This window comes from Microcebus murinus, chromosome X, assembly GCF_040939455.1.
Source record: "Microcebus murinus isolate Inina chromosome X, M.murinus_Inina_mat1.0, whole genome shotgun sequence".
NCBI lineage: Eukaryota > Metazoa > Chordata > Mammalia > Primates > Cheirogaleidae > Microcebus > Microcebus murinus.
In genome coordinates, this window is record NC_134136.1 from 99495183 (window position 1) to 99518941 (window position 23759).

The following is a 23759-nucleotide window of genomic DNA, read 5'->3' on the forward strand; positions in this document are numbered from 1 at the left end:
AAGGCGGGGTGGGGGAGAAAGTTACATGTAAATCATTTAGCCATTAACCTAATGGGTGGGTTTATAAATCCTATTACTATAAGCCCTTTTCATTTCCACTGAGGCCTGGTGCATGCTTGATCCCACTAATGTAAAATTCATTCCGTCTAAGTGATTACTGAAGTAAGACACTTTGAGTCAATTTTAATCAGGTTGTGTGAAACTTGCTTGAGCGCTGATGTTCACTAAAGCACGGACATAGTTTGGCCGTGTCTTAATTAGCCCCCCCAGATGAGTTCTATGAGGAGTCAATCAGGGAGCCAAACCTCTGAGCCGTTTGACATGTACATGTTTTTCTGTGAGGGAAATACACTGTAGGTAGGGTCCCAAAATACCCAGCTGAAAAGCAAGGGGCAAGGACCTTTGGGTGGGTGTATTTCTAGTCTTATGACCATTATGTGAATCCTAACAAATCTGAAAGCTCTATTCTTGTGACTCATTGGAGCATCTTCAATGGTACTTGTGTTTAAACAAATCAAAATTTCAAATTTGATGAAATATGTGGACCTTCTTCCTAGAAAAATGCATATAAGGCATGCATTCAAATCTTCACTAACAGTTTTAGGGGATTTTGATTTCTTGACCTTAGGTTAATATCTCCTGCTCTAGTTTTAATCTTAGTGCCTTAGGGTTTTTTTTTTTTTAACTGGGAATATGGTATTTAAGAGTGTATAGCCTCATACTTGAACTCTTGTATTCATAAGTAGATTTGGTTCAAGTGCGCTTTAAGGCCAGTTCTACAAGCTCTCTAGGGTCCTGTGTCAGTATAACCCAAAGTATGGCAGTATTGAATGTAAATTCAAGTGAAATATATGGAATGTAAGGCTTCTAAACTGGAGGTTGGAGTGGAGGAGGAACAGAGAATAAGAATGTTGTGATAGGAAGGTTTCTTTAAAGGTAAAAAAAACACAGTTTTAAAAGGTGAGAATGTAAAGTGGGTTTTTAAAAATTCACAGGACAAATAAATATTCACACTGGGGGCAAGAAATTATAAGACAGGAGAAATTCACTTTTCACATATTCAAAGCCATAGTTTGTGATATTTTAAGTTTTGGGATCAAAATTAGAACCCTGCCAAATTATAGGGCAATACTTTAGAGATACTCATAAATAACATTAAATGTGTCAGGGAGGAGAAAACTTTCAGAAAGCATTGTTTATTCAACGTGTTTTATATTCTTCACACATGAGCTACCAGAAGGTCTACGTGGTAAATTGAGGATTTAAAACAAAATCAGTTTATCTGGAAACAAGAGTTGTTTGGGAGAGGTACACTTTTAGTCAAGTTTATAATTAATGGGCCTTTATCATTGGGGTAGAAATCATTTCTCTTGAGTGAATATTTGTTTATATAACATGCATTGTATTTGCAGGTAGGATCAAAAACTCATTACTTCTTGCATGGATAGAGCCAGCATTTAAATGCGTACTATGTGTGGGTTTAATTGCCGCTTTTTGTAACCAGCTTTAGGGTCCTATTATTGTGGAGATGCACTTTCAATTGATAATGGCTTTGTTCTTCTGAAGCTGGACCACCGGGGTTTTTCTTCCTTTTAGTAGAGCCTAATAAATATATATTTACTGAATTATTACTATGTGCCAGGCATTGTGTTAGGTTTAACTATGACATGATCTCTGCCTATAATTTGCTTAGTCTTGTAGTCTTTAGTAATACAGTAGTACGTTGTGGTATGCACAGTTGCTTTGGGAGGTACATAGGACTAGCATACTCATGAATATCATTGCATTGGGGAAGGCTTTTCTGACAGTATAAAGTTCCTTGTAAATTAAGTGGGTGTTAGGTAATAATAATTCCTTAACATTTAATCCTAACATTTATCAGAGATTGTACAAAACAATGTATATACATTGTTACATTTGATGATCACAGTAGCCCTATTATAAGGAAGCTTCAGTTATTATCTTCATTTTACAGTTGAGGTATTAGAGGCTTAGAAAGGTTGTATTGTTTTCCCGAGGTCACAGCTTATAAGCAGTGTTGTTATGTTTTGAACCCAGGTAGCCTGTATTAGTGTTCTCCAGAGAAACAGAACCAGTAGGGTGTGTGTGTGTGTGTGTGTGTGTGTGTGTGTACACACACTTATGTAGAGGAAGATTTATTTTAAGGAATTGGCTCACCCAATTGTGGGGGCTGTCAAGTCTGAAATCTGTAAGACAGGCCAGCAGGCTAGAAACCAAGGGAAGAGTTGACGTTTCAGCTGTCTGAAGGTAATCTTCATTCCGTCTTCCTTGAGGACCTCAGTGTTGTTCTCTTGAGGACTTCAGCTGATTGGAGGGGGCACACCCACACTATGGTGGGTAATCTTCTTATTCAAAACTGACTGATTCAAACGTTAATCTCATTTTAAAAATACTTTCACAGTGACATGTAGACCAGTGTTTGGCCAAATATCTAGGCCTAGCCAAGTTGACACATAAAGTTAGCCATCACACAGCCTAACTTCTCAACTCACACTTTTAAACACTTGCGGAAACAGCATGTGAAAAGCACAGAAACAAGAAAAGAGCATGGCCTCTTTAATGCACCCAAAATATTTTGGGAAGACTGAATTGAAGGATGCATTTAGGAAGCCTTAGTAAATAAGATAGGCCTCAACTAGATGAGTCTCAAGGTGAAGCTAATTCAAGGGATTTGAATTTCATTTCAAGGAGTGCACTTGAGAAAGAACACTGGAAGAATGTGAAGAAAGGCTTGGAAAGTAGTGATGCCAGGGACAGGTAGGCTAAGTGAATGATGAGGGTCTGAAGGAAAGACATGGGGATGCAGAGAAGGTGCCACATTGGAAAGCTACAAATATAGGGTAGGGCATGCTGGCTCATTGGATTAGAAAGAAAGCCAACCCTTTGTTTTGGTTGAAGTTTCTTGGAGGGGGCATTTCTCATATTTGGAGCTGGTCGAGGCTTTGGAGGAGATGAGTGAGATTTAGAATGCATACTTATGGGACCAACAATTGAATATGGGCCTGGAGAGAGAGAATGTTGAGTCATCAGTGTATATCAGTGATTCTCAACTGGGGGCAATTTTGTCCTCCCAGGAAACATTTAGCAATATCTGGAGACAGTTTCTGTTGTCACAGCTGGAGAGAGGAAGAATTTACAGGCATGTGTGCACACTCGTAGTACTGAAATAAAGTGGGTAGAGGCCAGGGATGCTGTTAATCATCCTACAATGGACACAGGATAGCTCCTCACAACAAAGAATTATCTGGCCAACAATGTCAATAGTGCGAGATTGAGAAACCCTGATGTATATGTAGATGTATATATATATACTCTCTGGGGGTGGAAAAGAGGTCTCAACAGGTGTGGGGTGTTTTTGTGTTTTGTAAATATACCCACCCATTTATGTTAAGTGCATAAAGATGTGAGCTGACAACTTGTGAGAACTTACATATTTCTGGTTATTTTACAATCACAGCCCTCAAAAGCAACCTAGAATTTGGGAATATGTTCTTGCAATGCTAATTATCTTTGTATATATTAGTGCCTCCACTTTTCTAATATTAAAGAAGTGAATGTGGTTGAAAGACAAAACAACCAAACATAATGAAAAGACATTTCTGCATGTCAAACCTGGATTCTAGATTTTTAGATCTGAGAAGAATCTCAGCCTCTTCATTTTACAAATAAGGATGCTGAGACCTAGAAACAAGCTTGGTCCCAAATGACTTAGCTAGTAATTGGCACTTTAAACAAGTACTCAGATTTCAGACCCCTAACTTTTTTAAAACTAATTTTATCTTTGCAAAGCACCTTTTCAGCATACAGTTCTTTTTATTCCATGCTAGCTCAGGGAACTAGGTGGTAGTGTCACCTCAAGGTTTAAAAGCAGTAAGTAACCCAGTTTCACAAAAGTGTTAAGTGGTGAAGAGAGAAATTAGGGTGCTTATTAAATCGATAGCCCTTGTTTCTTGAGCATTTATAGAGAAGACACACATCTAAGAATACTAGAGAATAGGAAAACAGGAAAAATACAGTCTCATATAATGGGGATGAAATAAATGTTCATCAAGTGGGAGAACTGAGTAACGCTGAGTCCTGCTTGGAAACTGCTGAAATTTGGAATAGGGAACACTTAGATAATGGTTGGATTACCAAGTATCATAATATTTATATTTCTTCTACTTTTCTCTTCCCTATCCTTCAAAACCATTCATTTTTACTACCCCTATTATGCTAATGTATTTTTTTAAATTTCCAGTTTATTTCTAATTTTATGTCATTGGTAACAGAAGAATCCTAAAGCCATTGAGATTTCAGTTGTCATTCTGTTTCTGCATTATTTGTTTAAAATTTGACCTTACTCAACATTTTTTTAACTTGTAGGATTTTCATTGTGTTTAATATCTGAATCATATACCAAAATGGGTTTGATGTTAGTGGGTATTACTATAGTAGACATATGTTTTTGGAGTAGGACCTTGAAACTTTTTTTTAACCATGGAAAGCTGGTGTTTTTCTCTCTTATTTAGTATTACTAAGCACTGTTATAGTCTGTAATAGCATCTAAAAACATTTCATAGCTTTGAATGCATTGCAAGACAACAGTAGTGTTTTAACAAAAACATTAAGACCCAGGTGTCATCCTGGACTTGTTAGGATAACCTATAAATACATATTTCAGTAGTAGTTGGTCTCAGGTTGTTGCTGTTGTTAACCTTGGTATAACAAACATGCTCTTTCTACTTAGTAAACCATATCGTGGGCGTGTTTGTGAACAAATTATTTTCTTTAGAAAACAGTATTTTCATACACATTTTAAATTTCCTTTCTAGTCCCCACCACCCTTCCCCAGCCTTGAGAGGCTCAGATTGGGGTTAAAATACCTTTTCATATTATTTTAATTATTGCTCTCCCCACCTCCACCCCTTTCCTGTTTCCCCCTCCTCTTTTCCCCTAACAGCACTGTTCTGCAAAGCCTGCAATGATTGATATGATGGCAGTGCTGTCATTCTTTTTAACCAAAAAAAAGTCATTTTTGTTCTAGTTATTTTAATAGAGTCCCATTAAAGATGTATTGCTGACTGAAATATCGGCATGAAGGGCTCTCACTGAGCTGAGCCCAGGAATTAAGAAGTCAGGAAATCGGCTGCTGCATTGCAAGAGAGCCTTGTGTGACACCGAATCTCCTGATTGGGGAGATCATTACTGCTATTATGACTCGACTTGCGTAGGAATTTTAAATTCCATCTGAATGTCAGTAATAACCCTCTTAGCAAATTATCCTGAATAAAATCACGAAGGCATTTTATATAATAGGTGTTGAATTACTGGATAGATTTGCTAATTAAATACTCTTTGTTCTGCTGCAGTTGACATTACAGGGTAAGATCTTGAACAATTATTCTCAACAGCTGTACTTTGTTAAGGGAAAAATTAACCACAAAGTTTATTTTTTTACACTTGGAGTTGGCAGATTTTTGAAATGTGCTTGAAAAAATTCCATCATCCAATTGGTAATGAGTAGATAAATATGCAGGTGTTGCTGTGAAATCAGATAACTGCAGACTGCCTTATTAATGAATTTAGCAAGCCTTTATAGCCCTGTTTTCTAGCCGTTGGCACTTATAAAATGATTTTCTGTCAGAATGGATAGCTTTAATATTAGGCTTGTCACTGCGAAGTGAACTTATGAATGGTCATCTTGTAATCACTGTATCTTGTGTCCAGTAGACCTTTCTGGGTAACTCTGGCTATTTTAAAAAATGCATTTCCTCAATGAGGAAAATATCTGTAATGTATAAGTTTTTGATTGTTGGTTTCTAGAACAGTCATGTGGTATGTTTGTTTTTTTTTTAAATAAGGCAGTGGGATGTAATGAAAAGACAATCAAACATAAGGTCCACCTTCTAGATCAAGCTCTTGACTAACTGTTACTTTGGGAAAAATCTCAGAACCTAATTTTTCTCATCTGTAAAAGGGGACTCATAATACTACATACGCTTTAGGATTAGTCATTTAGCATTCTATAAATATTTATTAATAGCTCCCGTGTACCAGGCCATTTGCTAGATACTAAGAATTTGGTAGTTTACTGAGTGTCCAACAGCTGAGCCTTCCCCAGTGATTAGTTTGATTGAGGGCTGGGCCTGAGGGTGCCTTTGGAGTGATCTTGCTCATTAGCACTTGGATAAGTATTAGACTGGAGAGGGCACTAGGGTACCCACCATCTAGAACTGCTTAGTGAAGAAGCATGAAAAATTAGGGGTCAGCCTGGTTGTGGGTTATCTCATATAGAATAAAGAGTTGAGAAGTTGTGGTGAGGACCTTGAACCTGAGACAAAGCATTATCATCAGCTACTGATGAGGTCCACTGGAAAAATGGTGATTAAAACTATCCACAGAAATAGTTACAGTCCCTATGGAGACCTGTTGAGTTATATTTATAAAAAATTTTAGACTAGGTATGGTGGCTCACGCCTGTAATCCTAGCACTTTGGGAGGCTGAGGCTGGAGGATTGTTTGAGGCCAGGAGTTTGAGACCAGCCTGAGCAACATAGCAAGATCCTGTTTCTATGAAAAGTGGAAAAATTAGCGACCTGTAGCCCCAGCTACTTAGAAGGCTGAGGTAGAAGGATTTCTTGAACTCAGGAATTTGAGGGTACAGTGACCTCTGATGACACCACTCACTGCATTCTAGCCTGGGCAACAGAGCAAGACCCTGTCTCAAAAAAAAATTTTTTTAAACCTTTAAAACTTTTGGCCCAGTAAGTTTACTTGTAGGGATTTATTTTGTTACTGGCAGATTTGAAAATTATGTTTGTACAAAGATTATTTGTTGAAGTATGATTATAATGGCAAAGAGTAGAATCAACCTGTATGTTCATTAATAGTGCACAAGTTAAATAAATTATGATCTATTCATACAATGGAGTACTATGTAGTCATTAAAAAGAATAAGGCAACTATTATGTGTGGATTTGGAATAGTCTCTAAAATAAAGTGTTAAATCAAAAAAGAGTTGCAGCATAGTCTATAGTTTGTCATTTCTGCAAAAGTGGCATCCCCCAAAAGGTTTCTGCTACCAAAGAGAAAATCGTTTTGGTAACAGCCCTCAGATTGTGCATGGAAATGGTTGTGAGTTGGTGGCAGGATAGAGTGGAGGTGAATGATGGTTCTGAAAGGTAAAGGTTGCCATTTCACATTGAAGGTGCATTCAGGGATGACATAGTAGGTTTGCTTCACTCTGAAAGAAGAGTAGAAGAGATTGGTTACTGAATATGCAGAGTTGTAGTAAAAGGTTGGCAAATTGTTCCTGAGGTATTTTATTTAGTGTAGGTAACAGTTACCTTATGGAGTTCTCCATTGTGATGAGGAAAGCAAAGCCTAGGAAGGTGGAAGAGGCAGAGAGTAAAGAGAACTCTTGATAAGTAGTTCTGTCCTCACTATAATTGATTTGACTTGGGTTGATCTCATTATTGCCCTTTTCCCAAAGGAATTGTCAGGTATTCTCCCATAATGCATTTCCCTGTAATTTAAATGTTAAAAAATGAAGATGAAGGGGAGGAGAGTGAATGTTTTTCTTTTTAAGTTAACTGAATTTTAGAGTCTAGTGGAAAAGTAATTGGGATTACTATGGGACCTATCAGTCAACTGGCAAACAGTTTGTTGACTGCCTGTTGTATGTGAAGTCTTTAGTTAGGCACAAACATGTGCTCTGGCTTCCAGGAACTCATGGACTAGTTGAGGAGGTGGGAGGAATAAACTGTCAACTAATAACATAAAGCATCATTCAAGTACTAGTAGAATAGTGCAAGCAGAGATCAGAGGAGAGAGAGATCACTATGGGCTGGGGCAGTCAGCTGAGGCTTTATAGAAGAAGGATTTAAGCTGAGGTTTGTAAAATTCAATTACTGGAAGAGGACTGGGAAAGAAATTCCAGGTAGAGGACACACTGCATGATTGAAAGCATGGAAATAGAAGTCTGTACACAGTTAACTGTCAGAGGACTGGGAAATTTATCCTGCCTGGCAGGAGGGTTTGTGTAAGGGAATAATAGGCTGTACAGGTGGAGCAGTGGCTTAGGTACAATTGCAGAATTTGGTCTTAATCTTGTGGGCATTGGGAAAGCATTGAAAACATTTAAGAGATTGGTAATGAAACATTCAGGGTAAGTTGATGAGATCCGAAGCCAGTCAGAATTTGGCAGTAGAGGTGCAAATTGGTTAACCTTCAGTGATAACCCCACCACCATGGAGTCAGGTGCTTTCCACCTGTGGCCTGTCCTGCTCAACATATTAGCTTACACCCTAGGCATGGCCCTTCACGATCACAGTGATGGTTGCTGCTGCTTCAAGCAGCCCTTCATCTATAAAGGCAATTTTTCTTTCCACTTCTACTCAGTAAGGAAAACCTTTCACAGAAGCTTCCTATAGGAATTCTCCTTACCTTTAATTGGCCAGGATTGTGCGTTGTCACAGCACATGTCTAAACTGATCACTGTTTCCAGAATGGAATTACCATGATTATCCTAGGCCAGTGGTCCTTAACCTAGCTTACAATGTAAGAATCATCTTGGGAGCTTTCAAAAAAAAAAAAACTACTGGGACCATATTTTTAAAAAAATATCTCTAAGTGATTCGATTCCACTGTATAGCCAGTATTAAAACCACTGGCTTAGCCTAATCAGAATTTCCCACCTTCCACCACCCCCAGTGGGGGAAAGGCTTCCTTCTCTAAGAATGTAGGACAATGAACATCTGAACAAAATGGGGAGATAGTAATAAAGGGAAGGGGGCAATAAAAATGGAAAGTAATGAGTAGATATAAAAGATACTCTAAAGACAGGATTTACAGAGCTCTGTAATATAGAGGACAACAAAGAAATGACACCATGAGGTTTGAGCTTAGCTGACAAGGAGACCTACTGAAGTAGGAGAAAGAAATGTAAATGATGTGAATCTTTATCTGGCCCATTAGAAATATGACTTCTGGTTTAGACTGATGCTTTGAAAGATGGGTGATAGCAGAAAAGCAATAGCATGGAGTGACTAAGACCCCATGCTCTGGAGTCAGAGTGCCTGGATTCATAATCCTTTTCCTGTCATGACTAGGACACATTAATTACTTTGTCTTTCGGCATCTAACAAATGAAGATATTAATAATAGTTACCTCTTGGGGATCTTGAGGAATGAAATGAGAAAATGCTCGAGGTGCTTCCTGCATAGTATCTGGTACATATTTTAAATTCTCATTCTTTCTCTTTCTCTCTCTCTCTCTCTCTCTCTCTCTCTCTCTCTCTCTCTCTCTCTCTCTCTCTCTCTCTCTCTCTCTCTCCCCCCTCTCTCTCCCTCTCCCTCCCTCTCCCTCCCCCTCTCCCTCCCCCTCTCCCTCCCCCTCTCCCCCTCTCCCCCTCTTTCCCTCTCTCTCCCTCCCTCCTTCTCTTCCCCTCTCCCTCCCTCCCTTCCTCCCTCCCTCCCTTTCTCTCTCTCCCTCCCTCCCTCCATCCATCTCCCCCTCTCTGTCTCTCCTCTCTCTCTGTCTCTCTCTCAGTCCTCATTACATCATATTACTGCCTTTTACGAGGGCTTCATTGTTAAATATGTATTACTTCTGAACTGGCCCAAGATAATTTATATCAGTTTTTATTTGTGTCCACATTATAACCTCTATATCTTTAGTCTGTGGCTACATGGGCCTGGGGACAGACCCATCTACAGATAGCATTCATAAGTTTGTCTTCATTCACTGAATGTTTATTGAGCTCCACCTTTTTAACTAGGTGCTCTGTTAGTTCCAGGCAATATAGTGAAGCTCTGCTCTCTGCCTTCAATGAATTTAGTCTAGAGAAGAATTTTAAATCTAGTGCACATATTTTTTTTACTTTTTAAGATCCTGAATACCATGAGTAAGAATTGCCAGATTTGAAGTGCTTTGTTAAGCTTTTTTTTAGCTATGCAGTTCTATTTAAATCTTAGTAATGAGAATAGTTTGCCTTTTTGTTATATTATAAAGGGATATTTTACTGTGTGTTTATTAAAGATATATGGGTATATTAAAGATATATATCTTTATATGAGATATATCTTTAATAATATAAGATGTATCTAAAACATATATAATTGCTTGCATATCTCTGGGTAAGAATCAGCATAGAGTCAAACTTACCTTTGGATTATGTTGATGTTATTTTGAGAGTTGTCATTAGAAAACCTTCAAGAGCTTTAAAAATATATGTAAATGGCAAATCATTGAGAATTACTTATCTCTATGTGCTTATATTTATGTCTTTGTAATTGTGTAATGTATTAATCTTGACTTTTGTTTCATTTAGATTTTGATGCATACGAAAGAGATGGTACAGAAGGTAATGCTGAGCATTTTTATTGTATAACAACTCTTAAATATCATAACTGGTGACGTTTTTGTATTCAAGGAAAATTATAACCCAAACAAACTGGAAATTGCTTCTTAGGATGCCTAGTTTACATTTATAATCCCTCCTAATGGATTACAGTTTTTTTCTTTTACCAACACTGATATGATCTAGCCCCTGCTTGAAGCCTATATGTGAGTGTTTCAAGCAAATTAGTAACAGTGCTAATTAGAGTTTATTTCCAGGCCTTTATACTGTATGTGCTCTAGTGTTGTTTGTTATGATTGATTTTTTTTGGCACTCTTCATATTCTAAATACTGTTTGCAACTGTCAAGAATTTAATATGGATTAGTGCCCCTGAATTTATAAAATCCATTATGTTTCTGCTTCTTAAATTGCCATGACCACAAGCATGTGATATAGTGGGTAAATATAGACCCATTTCCTACTCTTTTATTCTGTCTTTTCTCATTATTCAATTCCATATTTTGTTTCGGTTTAAACTAGATACAATTCCCCTTCCACTCCACTCTCCATTTTAAGAAAATTTGGGAGATTTTCTTAATGTCGTGATACCCAACTTTCTGGTTTATAGGAGCTGAATCTTCAATTATATGCCCTGACAATATGGATAACATAAACTTTTGAAAAGTCAGTGGAACCCATAATTTCTGTAGTGTAGAAAATCTTTAATTTCATTGTATAGAATGGTCACTGTGTTTTTGTTAATTTTTATAATTTTTGTTTTTTACTAGATGAATCTTGAAGTTATTTATGGAGATACAGATTCAATTATGATAAACACCAATAGCACCAATCTGGAAGAAGTATTTAAGTTGGGAAACAAGGTAAGATAATTTTATGGAATTATCTTTTTTACCTGTTTTTGTAAATTCTATTTTTAACATGGAACACCATACATTTATGTATATGTACATATGTGTGCTTCTGAAAATAACGAATTTGGTGCCTCTCAGTTCTTCATTCTCTTTATATTTTTCTGACTTCTATTCCAGTTGTTTGTTTTGAGGGTGAAATTCAAAGGTATTAGGTTATTAAGTATGAAATGTCTGATTTCCTTAAGTACTAAGTTTGGCAGTTCGTAATCTCTGACATTTCACTTTGACACTTCTTGTTTTATTTTTGTGAAGGTACATCCTCAGTTTTTCAAATGCATGTTTTGGCTTGTGATCATCTTTCAAATTTTTTTTTAGAGCAATTTTTGTGAAACCAGGGATAAGTCAAAAATGTGTGTTATTTTTAAATATGAGTTCCGTTGTGGAACCAATGCAGCACAGATAGCTCGAAATATCGATGAAGTGTTTGAGAAGGATGTGGCTAATGAATGCACAGTATGTCGATGGTTTGAGAAGTTCTGTTCTGGTGAATTTAATCTTGAAAATGAGCTACATGGGCGACCTGAATACAAGGTGGATAATGATGAGCTGAATGAACGCTATAGTGAAAGTGAATCCATCTCAACCTACACCTGAATTAGCAGCAAGGTTTGATGTTACTATCCAACAACACTGGACCTTTTAAAATAAATCAGCAAGGTAAAGAAGCTGAATAGATTGGTTCTATGTGAATTAAATGAACTTCAGCAGTGATACTGTCTCAAAGCTTGCCTTTCTTTGCTGTCATGACATAGAGGCGAACCATTTCTACACTATATTGTTACGTGTGATGAAAAATGGATTCTTTTTGACAATCACAAGTGTTGGGCACAATGGTTGGATAAAGATGAAGCGCTGAAACACAGTTTAAAACTGAATATTCATAAAAAAAAAAAAAGCTAATGGTGTCTGTTTGGTGGTCCAGTGCTGGTATTATCCACTATAGCTTCATGAAAACTGGTCAGTTGATTACAGCGGATGTCTACTGCATCCACTTGGATGAAATGATGAGGATGCTTGCTATTAAGCAGCCAAGATTAGTCAGTAGAGACAGGCTAGTTCTCTTGCAAGACAACGTTCAACCACATGTTGCACAAACAATGCCACTCAAACTACAGCAGCTGGACTTGGAAACTCTCTGTCATCCACTGTATTCATCAGACCTTGTAACAACTGGCTACCACTTCTTCCAAGCTTTGGACCACTTCTTGCAAGGAAAAATATTCAGTTCTCAACAAGCTGTGGAAAATGCCTTTTACAATTTCATTGCCACTCGCTCCCCAGGCTTCTTTGCTGCTGGCATAAACAAGCTACTGTTAAGATGGCAAAACTGTGTCGATAGTTTAGGCACATACTTTGATTAATTGTACTGCTTCTTGTTTGAGATATAATAAACTACACTTTTGATTTGAAATCACGTTTTATGCTTAATGACCTAATAATTATATTTTCCTTAAATGATAGATTTTTCTTTTGAAAATAATATAAGTGTTGTAAGTATAAGATATGGTCACATTAGTACTTACCACATTATCTTTTCATAAGGAAATATATGTCTAGTAGCATTCAGATGCATTTAATACATGGATAAATACCTATCTGCATACACACCATCTCTAATTTTTATAGGAGTGCTGAAAATATATTTGAAAGAGCAAGGGGACATTTTTAAAATAATAATTTGTAGCCTCTTAATAGCATTCACAGTTAGCAACTGTTTCTTGAGCACTTGCTGTGTTAAGATTCTGTCTAAATGAACTAAAACTAAGATATCATCTTTCAAACATAACAACTTCCTGTCTTCTCTCCTGGAATGTGTGGAATTTGAATTGTGGTCTGCACTTGAGAGCAAGCCTGGCATATTGTACTCATCCTGAGCCATGAAAAGCTATAATTTTCCCTAGGGGTGATGGTCTGTGCCTTGACCCTGTTAGTAAAGAGCAGGGGACTGTTGATGTATTTCGTTAGTATGTAGTTATTTCCTTATATTCAAGGTGTTAAGGGAGATCTTAGACATTATTTTAACAGTCCAAGTTTTATTTATTTATGGCCACATATCTACTTGTTGGATTATCTAATCACTAATTCAATAGTTTGAAGGCAAGTATTGTACATGTGTATTAAATCTTTAGATTCAAAGCAGACTATTTCATAACTTTCATGTATTTCCAGGGGCTGATCCAGCCAATCCTGTCCTTTGGCTGAGTGGGAAATATATTATTGTCTGTTTTTTAATCCGTTTTTGTCCTTGTGTTTTTCAGTATCTTTGCATTGTGCCCAGCATAGTATCATGTTACATATAAACTGAGTAAATGCATTCTAATCTTGTATGACATGAAGTTCTGTTTAGATTAGCCTGGGAATTTGTAACATGTTTATCTTCTCCCCATTAGGTGTTTCAGAGGTTAGTATTAATGTTTGAAATTTTCACAGGTAAAAAGTGAAGTGAATAAGTTGTACAAACTGCTTGAGATAGACATTGATGGTATTTTCAAGTCTCTGCTACTGCTGAAGAAAAAGAAATATGCTGCTCTGGTTGTTGAGCCAACTTCGGATGGGAATTATTTCACCAAACAGGAGCTGAAAGGATTAGATATAGTTAGAAGAGATTGGTGCGATCTTGCTAAAGACACTGGAAAGTGAGTTCAGCTTTCAGTTTTGCTTTTGTTGTTTGTCTTTAAAAAATTCAAGTGCGAATGATGTGGAAAATGCCTATGAGTCTACCAAGCACAACAACGTAACTTCTTTTTTGTTATTTTTATCATCATTATTGCATATTGAGAGTTCTTCTTTAGAGTGGAATTTTACAAGTAGATTAAAACTTAGAAAAAGATAAATTTGGGGAATAAGAAATGCTTGCTATAAGATATTTCTCATGAGTTTTAACTTGTGGTGAGGGTAAACCTTCACACTTCGGATCCTTATGGAGTTGATTTCATTGACATTGGTTTATTTTGCTTTAATGTTCCTATTAGGAAGTGCCTTGTTTTGTGCTCTTGAATCTTTGTAGAGCCCTTGAGAAACATAATTGCTAAGATATTTTTTGTTTTGTAGCTGGGATTCAAATGTTCTGTTCTGGGATTCAAAGCGGGCCATGGAGTGAGACTTAGTTCCCACACATATCATTCGTGTGTAAAAGATTCTTACTATTCTCAGGTTTTTTAACAGTTCTTAAATATTGTGTGTACCTCAGAAATATAAATGTTATGACTGACCCCCTAGCTTTGCACCTGAGACTAAAGATTATGATAATAAGTCCTATTTTTTTAAATAAGAGTCATATTAATGTATTAATATTAAAAACCCATTAAAAATGAATCTTTAGGTACTTTGTGTACCATTCTCCATATATTCCTCTTTTGTGAACTTCACTAATTCTGAAAATACAAGAATTTTTTCCTTTAAAGCTAAATTTAAACTTAATTTTAATATTGCTGAATATTAGCATTTTTTTTTTACTTATTTTCCAGTCTTCTCCTGCTTTCAAATTGGGAGACTGAGCAATTGTTGCTTCTGCAAAACTACTCTTGATTAGGCAAAGTTGATCATCTGAGTATAGGTCACTGTTAGCCTTTTATGAAATGTAGTTTGAAATGCTTCATTGCCCCTAAATGTACCCAAAGATGAAACTACTTTGTATAGACCGTCGATTAGAATGTTCTCTTCAGCTTTGTGTTTTCTAAGAAAAGATGCATCATAATAGAAGTAAATTTCTCTGAGTTAGAAATGTATTAGTAATTAAAGCTATACAAATGTTTTTGTCAGGGTTCTTTTTCTGACAAATTATAATGCAGCTGTCAAACCCTCGCTCTGCATTTTCTCAGAAATGGATAAAATATTGGCTTCCTTACTCCTTTTTCCTTTGGGTCTGGTTGAATAACATGAAGTGTTTAAGGAATAGCGTAAGGTTGGAGAACACTGAGCAATATAATGAAGCCAAAGAAAGAAAAATTTGAAATCTTTGTTTTTTTTTAAAAAAAAAGTATCTAAAAGCTTTATATTTCTATTCACCTAGCTAATGGGTACCTAAGGTGGAGATGATATCTTGATGATATCAGAGATAATATGTTGGTGCTTTATGAGGAAGGTAAAACTTGTCTTCTAAAACTTATGGGTAGAATATAATTGCTTGTAAATTTTATAATTGCATAAAAATACAATGGAATGCATACTTTTCTCCGTCGCATTTTGTGTAAAGTATTAGCCGCTACATAAAAGAATGATCTGTATGTTTAAAGGCAACTTAACATTCTACGGTTGATAAACCTTTGGTATAGTTAGTGTTAAAAAACAAATAGTAACTGCCTTTTGGGCATTAACCGTTATATTAGCTCTTGTCCATATGTAAATCTAATGGCATTTATGTTCCTTTTCTCTATTTAATAAAATATGATATTAAAAAAATCAATCTCTTTTTTTCAGCTTTGTCATTGGCCAGATTCTTTCTGATCAAAGCCGGGACACTATAATAGAAAATATTCAGAAGAGATTAATGGAAATTGGAGAAAATGTACTAAATGGCAGTGTCCCAGTGAGCCAGTTTGAAATTAACAAGGTAAATGTAGCATTTATTGCTGAGCCCAGCTGCTGTCATGTGTTTTTCTCCTCCTTCAGATAGTTGAAGGACCACCTCATCCTTGCAATTGAAATAAATTCTAGCTGGTGATGAAAGCTGCTTAACATCTCACAGATTGAACATTAGCATACTTCTTCCAGTCAGGGGTACTGCCATGTCTGCCACAAAGACCTTGTCTCTCAGTCCTTACTTTTAATTCTTGGAAGTCATGTTTCCAGAAGTCCTATGGAGTGATATAGTTTATGTATTGGGGACCAGAGAGTACTACCTTCTTCATAGTTCTCCTAAGTGATAGTTGTTTGGGTCATAGGCCTGTAAGCTTAGTGTGTGCTTGTGTGTATGTGCGCACACATGTGTGTGTGTCTGTCTAACTTCACAGACGATGATCCTTAGCAGTAGGCTAAGGATCAGAAGGCTGGAGATGAAATTATTTAGAATTAAGATGGTGGTAACACTTTCTGTACATGCAAAGCACTTTTGCTTTTGGGAAAGAAAAAACATAAATTACACTTTATGGATAATCTTAGTTGTTGAAACTAGAGAATATTTTTTCATCTTACCTAATTTGAAAAACAAAATTTTGGTTTCCAAAGTTCTGTAAGCAAGATGTTAGGTTACAGATTTCTTTTTTTTCCATTTAAAAAGAATATCCTTAAATATTCAGAAGCTAATTTTGCAAATATCACTTTACCCAGTTGTGAGAGATTTTGTTGTCAAAGCTCATATAAAAAAAATTTAATGAAAAATAATCTAATGATGACATTAAATGAAGTTAGAATGAAAACTCATTCATAATACCCGTATGCTAAAGTAATGCTTGTCATTTTTGCACATTTCCTTACTCTTGAAAACATTTTCATATTGCAGCAATTATATTATTTAGAAATATATTTTCATTTAGCATAAACATTTTCTCACATTTCTGTAGTACCTTAAAAATCATCAAGTTAATCAATGTATTAATCTTCTAATTTACTGATACATCTTTATTTAAAATTTTTGTTGATTATTATTTGTTTTCTATTGTAAATAATTGTGTTGAACATCTGTTCATTTATCTTTTTGCTTTTGGATAAATTATTTTCTTATTTTAGGTTCCTTGAAGCAAAACATTTGAGTCAAAAAATATGAATATCTATATGGCTCTTGCCAAATTGCTTTGTAAAAGGGTAATACCAATTGATAACAAAACATGTGTACCAGTTTCACCACTGCTTTGCTCGAGGTGTGATATTTAAATAAAATTTTGCTACCATGATGGATATGAAACCATATTTCATAGTTAGATTTAATTTGTATTTCTTTGATTCCTAGAAAGATGAATATTTTCTATGCATATCTTTACGATTTGTATTCATTCTTAGGTAAGTTGTTTCCTGTACCTTGACTATGATGTCTTTTACTTTTTTAATTTAATTTTTAAAATATTTATTTTTGAGATAGAGTCTTGCCCTGTTGCCTGGCTACAGTGTAGTGGTATCGTCATAGCTCACTGCTGCCTCCAACTCCTGGGCTCAAGTGATCCTTTTGCCTCGTTTGAGTAGCTGGGACTATAGGCATGTGCCACCATGCCCAGCAAATTTTTTCAATTTTTAATAGAGACAGGGTCTTACACTTGCTCAGGGCAGTCTTGAACTCCTGAGCTCAAGCGATCCTCCCACCTCAGCCTCCCAGGGTACTAGGCTTGATGTCTTTTAATGTCACAAAAGAAGACATTGATTTATACATTACAAGGGGACACGTGCCTTGTCACTAGCTCTTTACTTTAAGTGATGCAGTGTATACATATCAGCATAGAATCACTTTTGCCATCTAGAAAATATTAAATAGTTTCCTTTTAGATTGTGTTTTCTTTCTCAAAATTTTGCAAAAGAGTTATGACTTCAGTCTTCTTTTGGTCAGTTTTTGTATCAATTCTGCATATTATATCATTGATCCTGTCCACCTTCCTAGAAACATAGTTCTCTATCGCAAGGGGTTCAAGGGATGAGTTTAGAAGGCTCAGTCTGATCATGACTACATTATTGGGAAAATAACCCCAAGCATACTTCCTCTAGGATAGTGGGCCCACATCGTCATCCTCTCATATTAATGATAACACAATATTACTAGTGTGCAAGAAGAAACCTAGTTATAGACATCTTGGAAATCTCTGTGTTCTGATGAATAGTCTACATTTTTATTATTTTTAAGTTTTTATTATTGAAATTTATAAACTTATACAAAAGTAGAGAGCATAGTATCATGAATCTCTGTGTATCCATCACTCAGTTTCAGTTATTATCAACTTACAGTGATATTTTATTATTACTAATAGTACTAGTTAATATTTAAGGTCTAGTGTTATAGAGGCTGTGTATACATTTTTCTGTGGCAGAACTGAAACTGTGACTTTATGTCTTTATATACTCCATATCACTTAGCATCATTATTGGCAAATAATAGTTGTTCAGTGAGCATTGAAAAAATTCATTTGCTTGTTTAATTATTCATTCAGCAAACAGAGTACCACTTATATACATAGTGCTAGATTCTGAGATATAAAGTTGAATAAGGAAACTATGGTTCATATTTTCAAGATGTTAATGGTCCATTGAAGGTATTTACTGTCTGGTATTCTTACATTTTTTATAAAGAAATTTCTGCAATGATATAAATACAGTAAATTCTGATGAAAGAACTATCTAAATCATAGTTCTGTATGTATTTATAGTAATGTATTCATATGTTAAATGTGATGTGTTCTTATAATCTTTAACATTTGTCTGAATACTTGGACTATTCAAAACTTGTGAGGAAATCAGTTATTACATTTTGCTTTCATAGGAGAGTGGAATGGAAGAGTCTATGTATGTGACTGGTTGTGGATAGTCTTATGACAGGATGGGTATTGTTGCTTTTTGTTTGTTTGTTTTTTGTTTTTTAGGTGATACTGGTAGAACTTGAAAATGCCAGGTTAGAGTAGGGTGGAGGCATGCGTGAAGTAGTGGGATTTACCTTTATAGAGATTTTAGCCCTTGTTGCCAAAAGCAACTGAAAAACAGCATGTGTGATTTTGCTGAACTACAGCAATCTTAGCTTAAATATATTTCGTAAAGTAACACAAAATACTTCACAGCTGATTTTTATAGCCCTGGCTAACTTGAGCCTAAACCACCAGGAAGCATTTTTTTTTTTTTTTAAATGAAGCCTTCTAAAACTAGCTTGTAAAATCCCCAAATAGCCTCAATCTAATAATTGGAAAGTATGTCAGCTGAAATTCAGAATTTCTTAACATTGCACTGAAGAAACTGAAGAATAGTCAATTGAAGAAGATAATGGTTTTCTTAAGTAGAGTTATATTGATTAAGATTTCTGTACAGTATTGGCTGTCCAAGTCAATGAAGACTTCACATAATTCAGGTTTGAGGAGATTCAAATACTTGGAGAGTTTCCTAGGATTTTTCTTACACTGAGTATAGGAAAAGAACATTTCTTTTCATGAAAAATAACTATATATTCCAAAACAAAGAAAAATTAGCCAGAGAAGTGGCATCATTTTATAATTTTGCAAATCTCTTTAATGTCTAGCTTAGTAGAACACATCTGGATTTTCATATTTGCTTCTGCATCCAATCTGTTGTGATAATGTGGTTTTGGGTTGAGGTATAGGAAGAAAATCCAGTTTCACACAAACATGTAATTGGAAAAAGGAGAAGTAAATATTTTAGTAGTTTTTTTGATAGTTGTATGTATTCTTTGATTCTATACCCAAACTACAGATTGTATTTTCTGAAAAGTTATTTTTAATACGAGATCTGAAATCGTATCAATGAACTTTTTATACTCTCTTACATTAAAATCTATTGGTGTGTGTTGTACTTTGAATGGATATTTTTTCCATATGTGACAGTATGGATTGGTCATTTGTTAAATGTTGGTTCCCTGAATTATGCAGATCTTCCAAAATTGACACACTTCATTGTATGCTATCAATAATCACATTTTAAAATATTCCTACTTACATCAGAAAAGTCTTTAAGTGTTGGGAAACTGGCAGGCTCATGGAGGTGGAAACAAGTTTTCCAAAATTCTAGTTTGCACTTGAAAGCTTGAATTTTATCATTGACAATATATACTTTCAGGTTTTTTACTTGAAGTGGCAGGCTCACTTTGGTTTGTTTATTTTTCAAAAATGGTCTGGCAGATACCTAACTCAGAATAACACTAGTTTGCCCATCATTCTTTGAAGTAAAATTGTAGTCTATGAAACAGGCAGCTAGTTTAGCTTGCAACTCAAACAATTGCACAAATGCTTCTCCTTGAGCAGCTCGTTCTTCATATGTGCCTTGTGTGCACTTTCTGTTTTATCACAAAAATGGTAGGATTGTACTCAATATTTGAAAGCTTAAAAATTTTTAATTTTTATTCATCGAGGACATTCTTAAGTGAAAGTGTTTTGTTTTTTTTTAATGATGCATGGTGGTGAAGAATACAGTGACTCTTAGTACAGTTTAGTGCTGCTACCCTGATTCATGTTTATAAGGAACCAGCAATGTTACCCACCATTGCTTCTGCATCACCAGTATAGATCGTATTGTTATGAAAATAGTTTTGATCTCAAGACCCCCTGAAAGGATGTCAGGAACCCCTAGAGCTCCATAGACCATATTTTGGGAACAGGTGAGCTTGGCAAGCAGCACCCTGGTCCCCTCCTTTTCTTTTGAAGCCCACCCCTTCCAGAGCTGGTATCCCCCCATCCCTGCACTTACCATTTGTCCATATTGAATTTCAGTCTAATAGACTATATATTGTTTCCCTCAACTCTTGCTTTTAACTGTTGCTTGTTTCTGTGCCTGGAATATTCTTGCCCTGTTACTTTTTCTTAAAATCTTGTTTTTCCTTCAAGTACTAGCTTAACATTTTTTTCTTCCATGATTTCTGTTCTCAGATGAAAGTGATCTTTACCTCTCTAAACTCTCCATAACTCTGCATTCACATCTCACTTATGGCACATATTTATTTTAGAGTTTTTTGGGGGAGGTGGTGTGGGGCAAGGAGTTTTCCACTTATAACAGAAGACTTGCTACCAGTAACTGTGTCTTGTTCATGCATAATATTTTACCATGCTTGAACATATTATTCTGCAAATTATCACAGAATGGGTGAAATAATTTATTCAGCAAATATTTGGCTACTACTGTACACCAAGCATCATTTAGAATACTGTGACTATAGCTGTGAGCAAGGCTGACATTGTTCCTGCTCTCATGGGGCTTACTTTCTGTTACAAACTCATTCCACTCCTGTAAAGGTTAAGATGACAGAGTGAGTAAATCTAGTGATTTCTGTTGCCTTTGGGTTTTATTAAGGCTAGAGGAACCTTTGAGAAACAGATCATTAAGTCAGAGTAGCCATTATTCATCAGTCCTAACTAACCAGTTCATTCTGTGAGAGAATTGCAAACATTAGGAGAAACTCTAAGGCTGCATAGGACACTTAATTTGTAGTCTTAATTTTTTTTGTATCTAAGTATTATGTGACAAAGCCCATAAATTTATATATCTTTTTTGTCAAGGTTACATCTGGTTATGTTAGTTACTAAATGAAAGAGAGAGGAGCCTTGAAGATAGGATGTTTAAAGATTCTGTGGCAGTATTTTCTATATACAGCTTCTGTCATTTTTATGCTTATGTGGCTAGTGTGATTCTAGCAAAGATGTACTTAGTGTATATCTGTGTGAGAAGACTTTTTAAATCAGATTATCTACTTTTTAAATGTCAAAATATTAAGGGAGTACAAATGTTTTTGTTACATGGATACCTTGTATAATGCATAAGTTGGGGCTTTTAGTGGGCCCATCACCAGAATAGTGTTCATTTTACCCAACAGGTAAGTTTTAACCCCAACCCCTTCCCACCCTCCCCCCCTTCTTGGTTTCCAATGTCCTTTACATCTCTTTGTGCCCAATTGTGCCCATCATTTAGCTCCCAATTATTAGAGGGTACATGTGGTATTTGCTTTTCCATTCCTAAGATACTTTGCTTAGGATAATGGTCTCCAGTTACATCCATGTTGCTGCAAAAGAAATTATTTCCTTCCTATTTATGGCTGAGCAGTACTCCATGGTGTGTGTGTGTGTGTGTGTGTGTATACACACACACACATACATATATATATATATATATATATATATATATATATATACACACACAACACATTTTCTTTATCCACTTGTGAATTGATGGGTACTTATTTTGATCCACATCTTTGCAATTGTGAATTGTGCTACGCTAAACATTAAAGTGCAGGTGTCTTTTTGATAAAATAACCTCTTTTCCTTTGGTTAGTTATCCAGTAGTGGGAGTGGTAGATGGAATGGTAAGTCAACATTTATTTCTTTGAGGAAATCCCCATACTGTTTTCCATCGAGGTTGTACTAATTTGCAGTCCCACCCACAGTGTGTAAGCATTCCTTTCTCTGTGCTAGCATCTGTTGTTTTTTGACTTTTTAATAATGGCATTCTGACAGGGATATGGTGGTATCTCGTTGTGGTTTTAATTTGCATTTCCCTAATGATTAGTGTTGTTGAGCATTTTTTTCATGTTTATTGGCCATTTGTCTATCTTTTTTTGAAAAACTTCTGTTCATGTCTTTTGCCCACTTTTTAATGGGGTTGTTTGGGGTTTTTTTCTTCCTGATTTGTTTGAATTCTTTGTAGATTCTGGATATTAGCCCTTTATTGGATGTATAGTTTACAAATATTTTCTCCCATTCTGCAGGTTGTCTGTTTACTTTGTTGAATATTTCCTTTGCCATACAGAAGTTTTCTAATTTAATTAAGTCCCATTTATCTATTCTTTTGTTGCTGTATCTGCCTTTGGGTCTTAGTCATAAATTCTTTGCCTAGGCCTATGTCTAGAAGAATTTTTCCTATGTTTTTGTCTAGAATTTTTATGGTTTAATGCCTTACGTTTAAGTCTTTTATCCATCTTGAATTAATTTTTGTATATGGTGGGAGATGGGATCCTGTTTCATCCTTCTGCATGTGACTGTCCAGTTTTCCCAGCATCATTTATTGACTAGATCTTCCTTTTTTGATTATGTTGTTGTCTGCTTTGTTGAAAATCAGTTGGTTGTAGTAGGTAGATGGTTTTATTTCTGGCTTCTGTATTCCAGCAGTCCCCAGCCTTTCTGGCACCAGGGACCTATTCATGGAAGATACTTTATCCATGGGTGGGGGTTGATGGGGAGAGGTGGAGCTCAGGCGGTGATGCAAGCAATGGCAAATGGCTGTAAATACAGAGGAAGCTTTGCTGGTTTGCCTGCCATTCACCTCCTGTTGTGTAGCCTGGTTCCTAAGTTTCATGGAAGACAATTTTTCCATGGATAGTGGGGTGCAGGGGGGCGGAGCTCAGCCGGTGATACACGGCCTGGTTCCTAACAGGCCATGGACTGGTACTGGGCCACAGCCCAGGGATTGGGGACTGCTGCTCTATTCTGTTCCATTGGTCTATGTCTCTACTTCTATATCAGTACCATACTATTTTGGTTACTGTAGCCTTGTAGTATAATTTAAAGTCAGATATCATGATGCCTCCAGATTTGTTCTTCTTGCTTAAGATTGTTTTGGTCATTTGAGCTCTTTTTTGGTTCCAAATAAAGCATATAAATATGTTTTCTAGATCTGTGAAGTATAATGTTGGTATTTTGAGGGGAGTTGTGTTGAATCTGTAAATCGCTTTGGGCAGTATGGACATTTTGACAATGTTGATTCTACCAATCCATGAGCATGGGATGTTTTTCCAATCATTTGTGTCATCTGTGTTTTCTTTCATCAGTGTTTTGTAGTTCTCCTTGTAGAGATCTTTCACCTCCTGGGTTAAGTATATTCCTAGGTATTTTATTTTCTTTGTAGCAATTATAAATG

At 35.9% G+C, this 23759-nt stretch overlaps 1 protein-coding gene across 2 annotated transcripts in view; it reads left to right on the forward strand.

The window, feature by feature from the left end:
* Window positions 1-23759, forward strand: part of POLA1 (DNA polymerase alpha 1, catalytic subunit) — a 289248-nt gene that overhangs the window by 98572 nt on the left and 166917 nt on the right. For both annotated transcript variants that reach the window (XM_012784581.3, XM_075999456.1), the window contains exons 27-30: window positions 10335-10367; window positions 11133-11225; window positions 13707-13912; window positions 15696-15828. In XM_012784581.3, the coding sequence (XP_012640035.2) occupies window positions 10335-10367; window positions 11133-11225; window positions 13707-13912; window positions 15696-15828 (465 nt within the window). The remainder of the gene's footprint in view (window positions 1-10334; window positions 10368-11132; window positions 11226-13706; window positions 13913-15695; window positions 15829-23759) is intronic.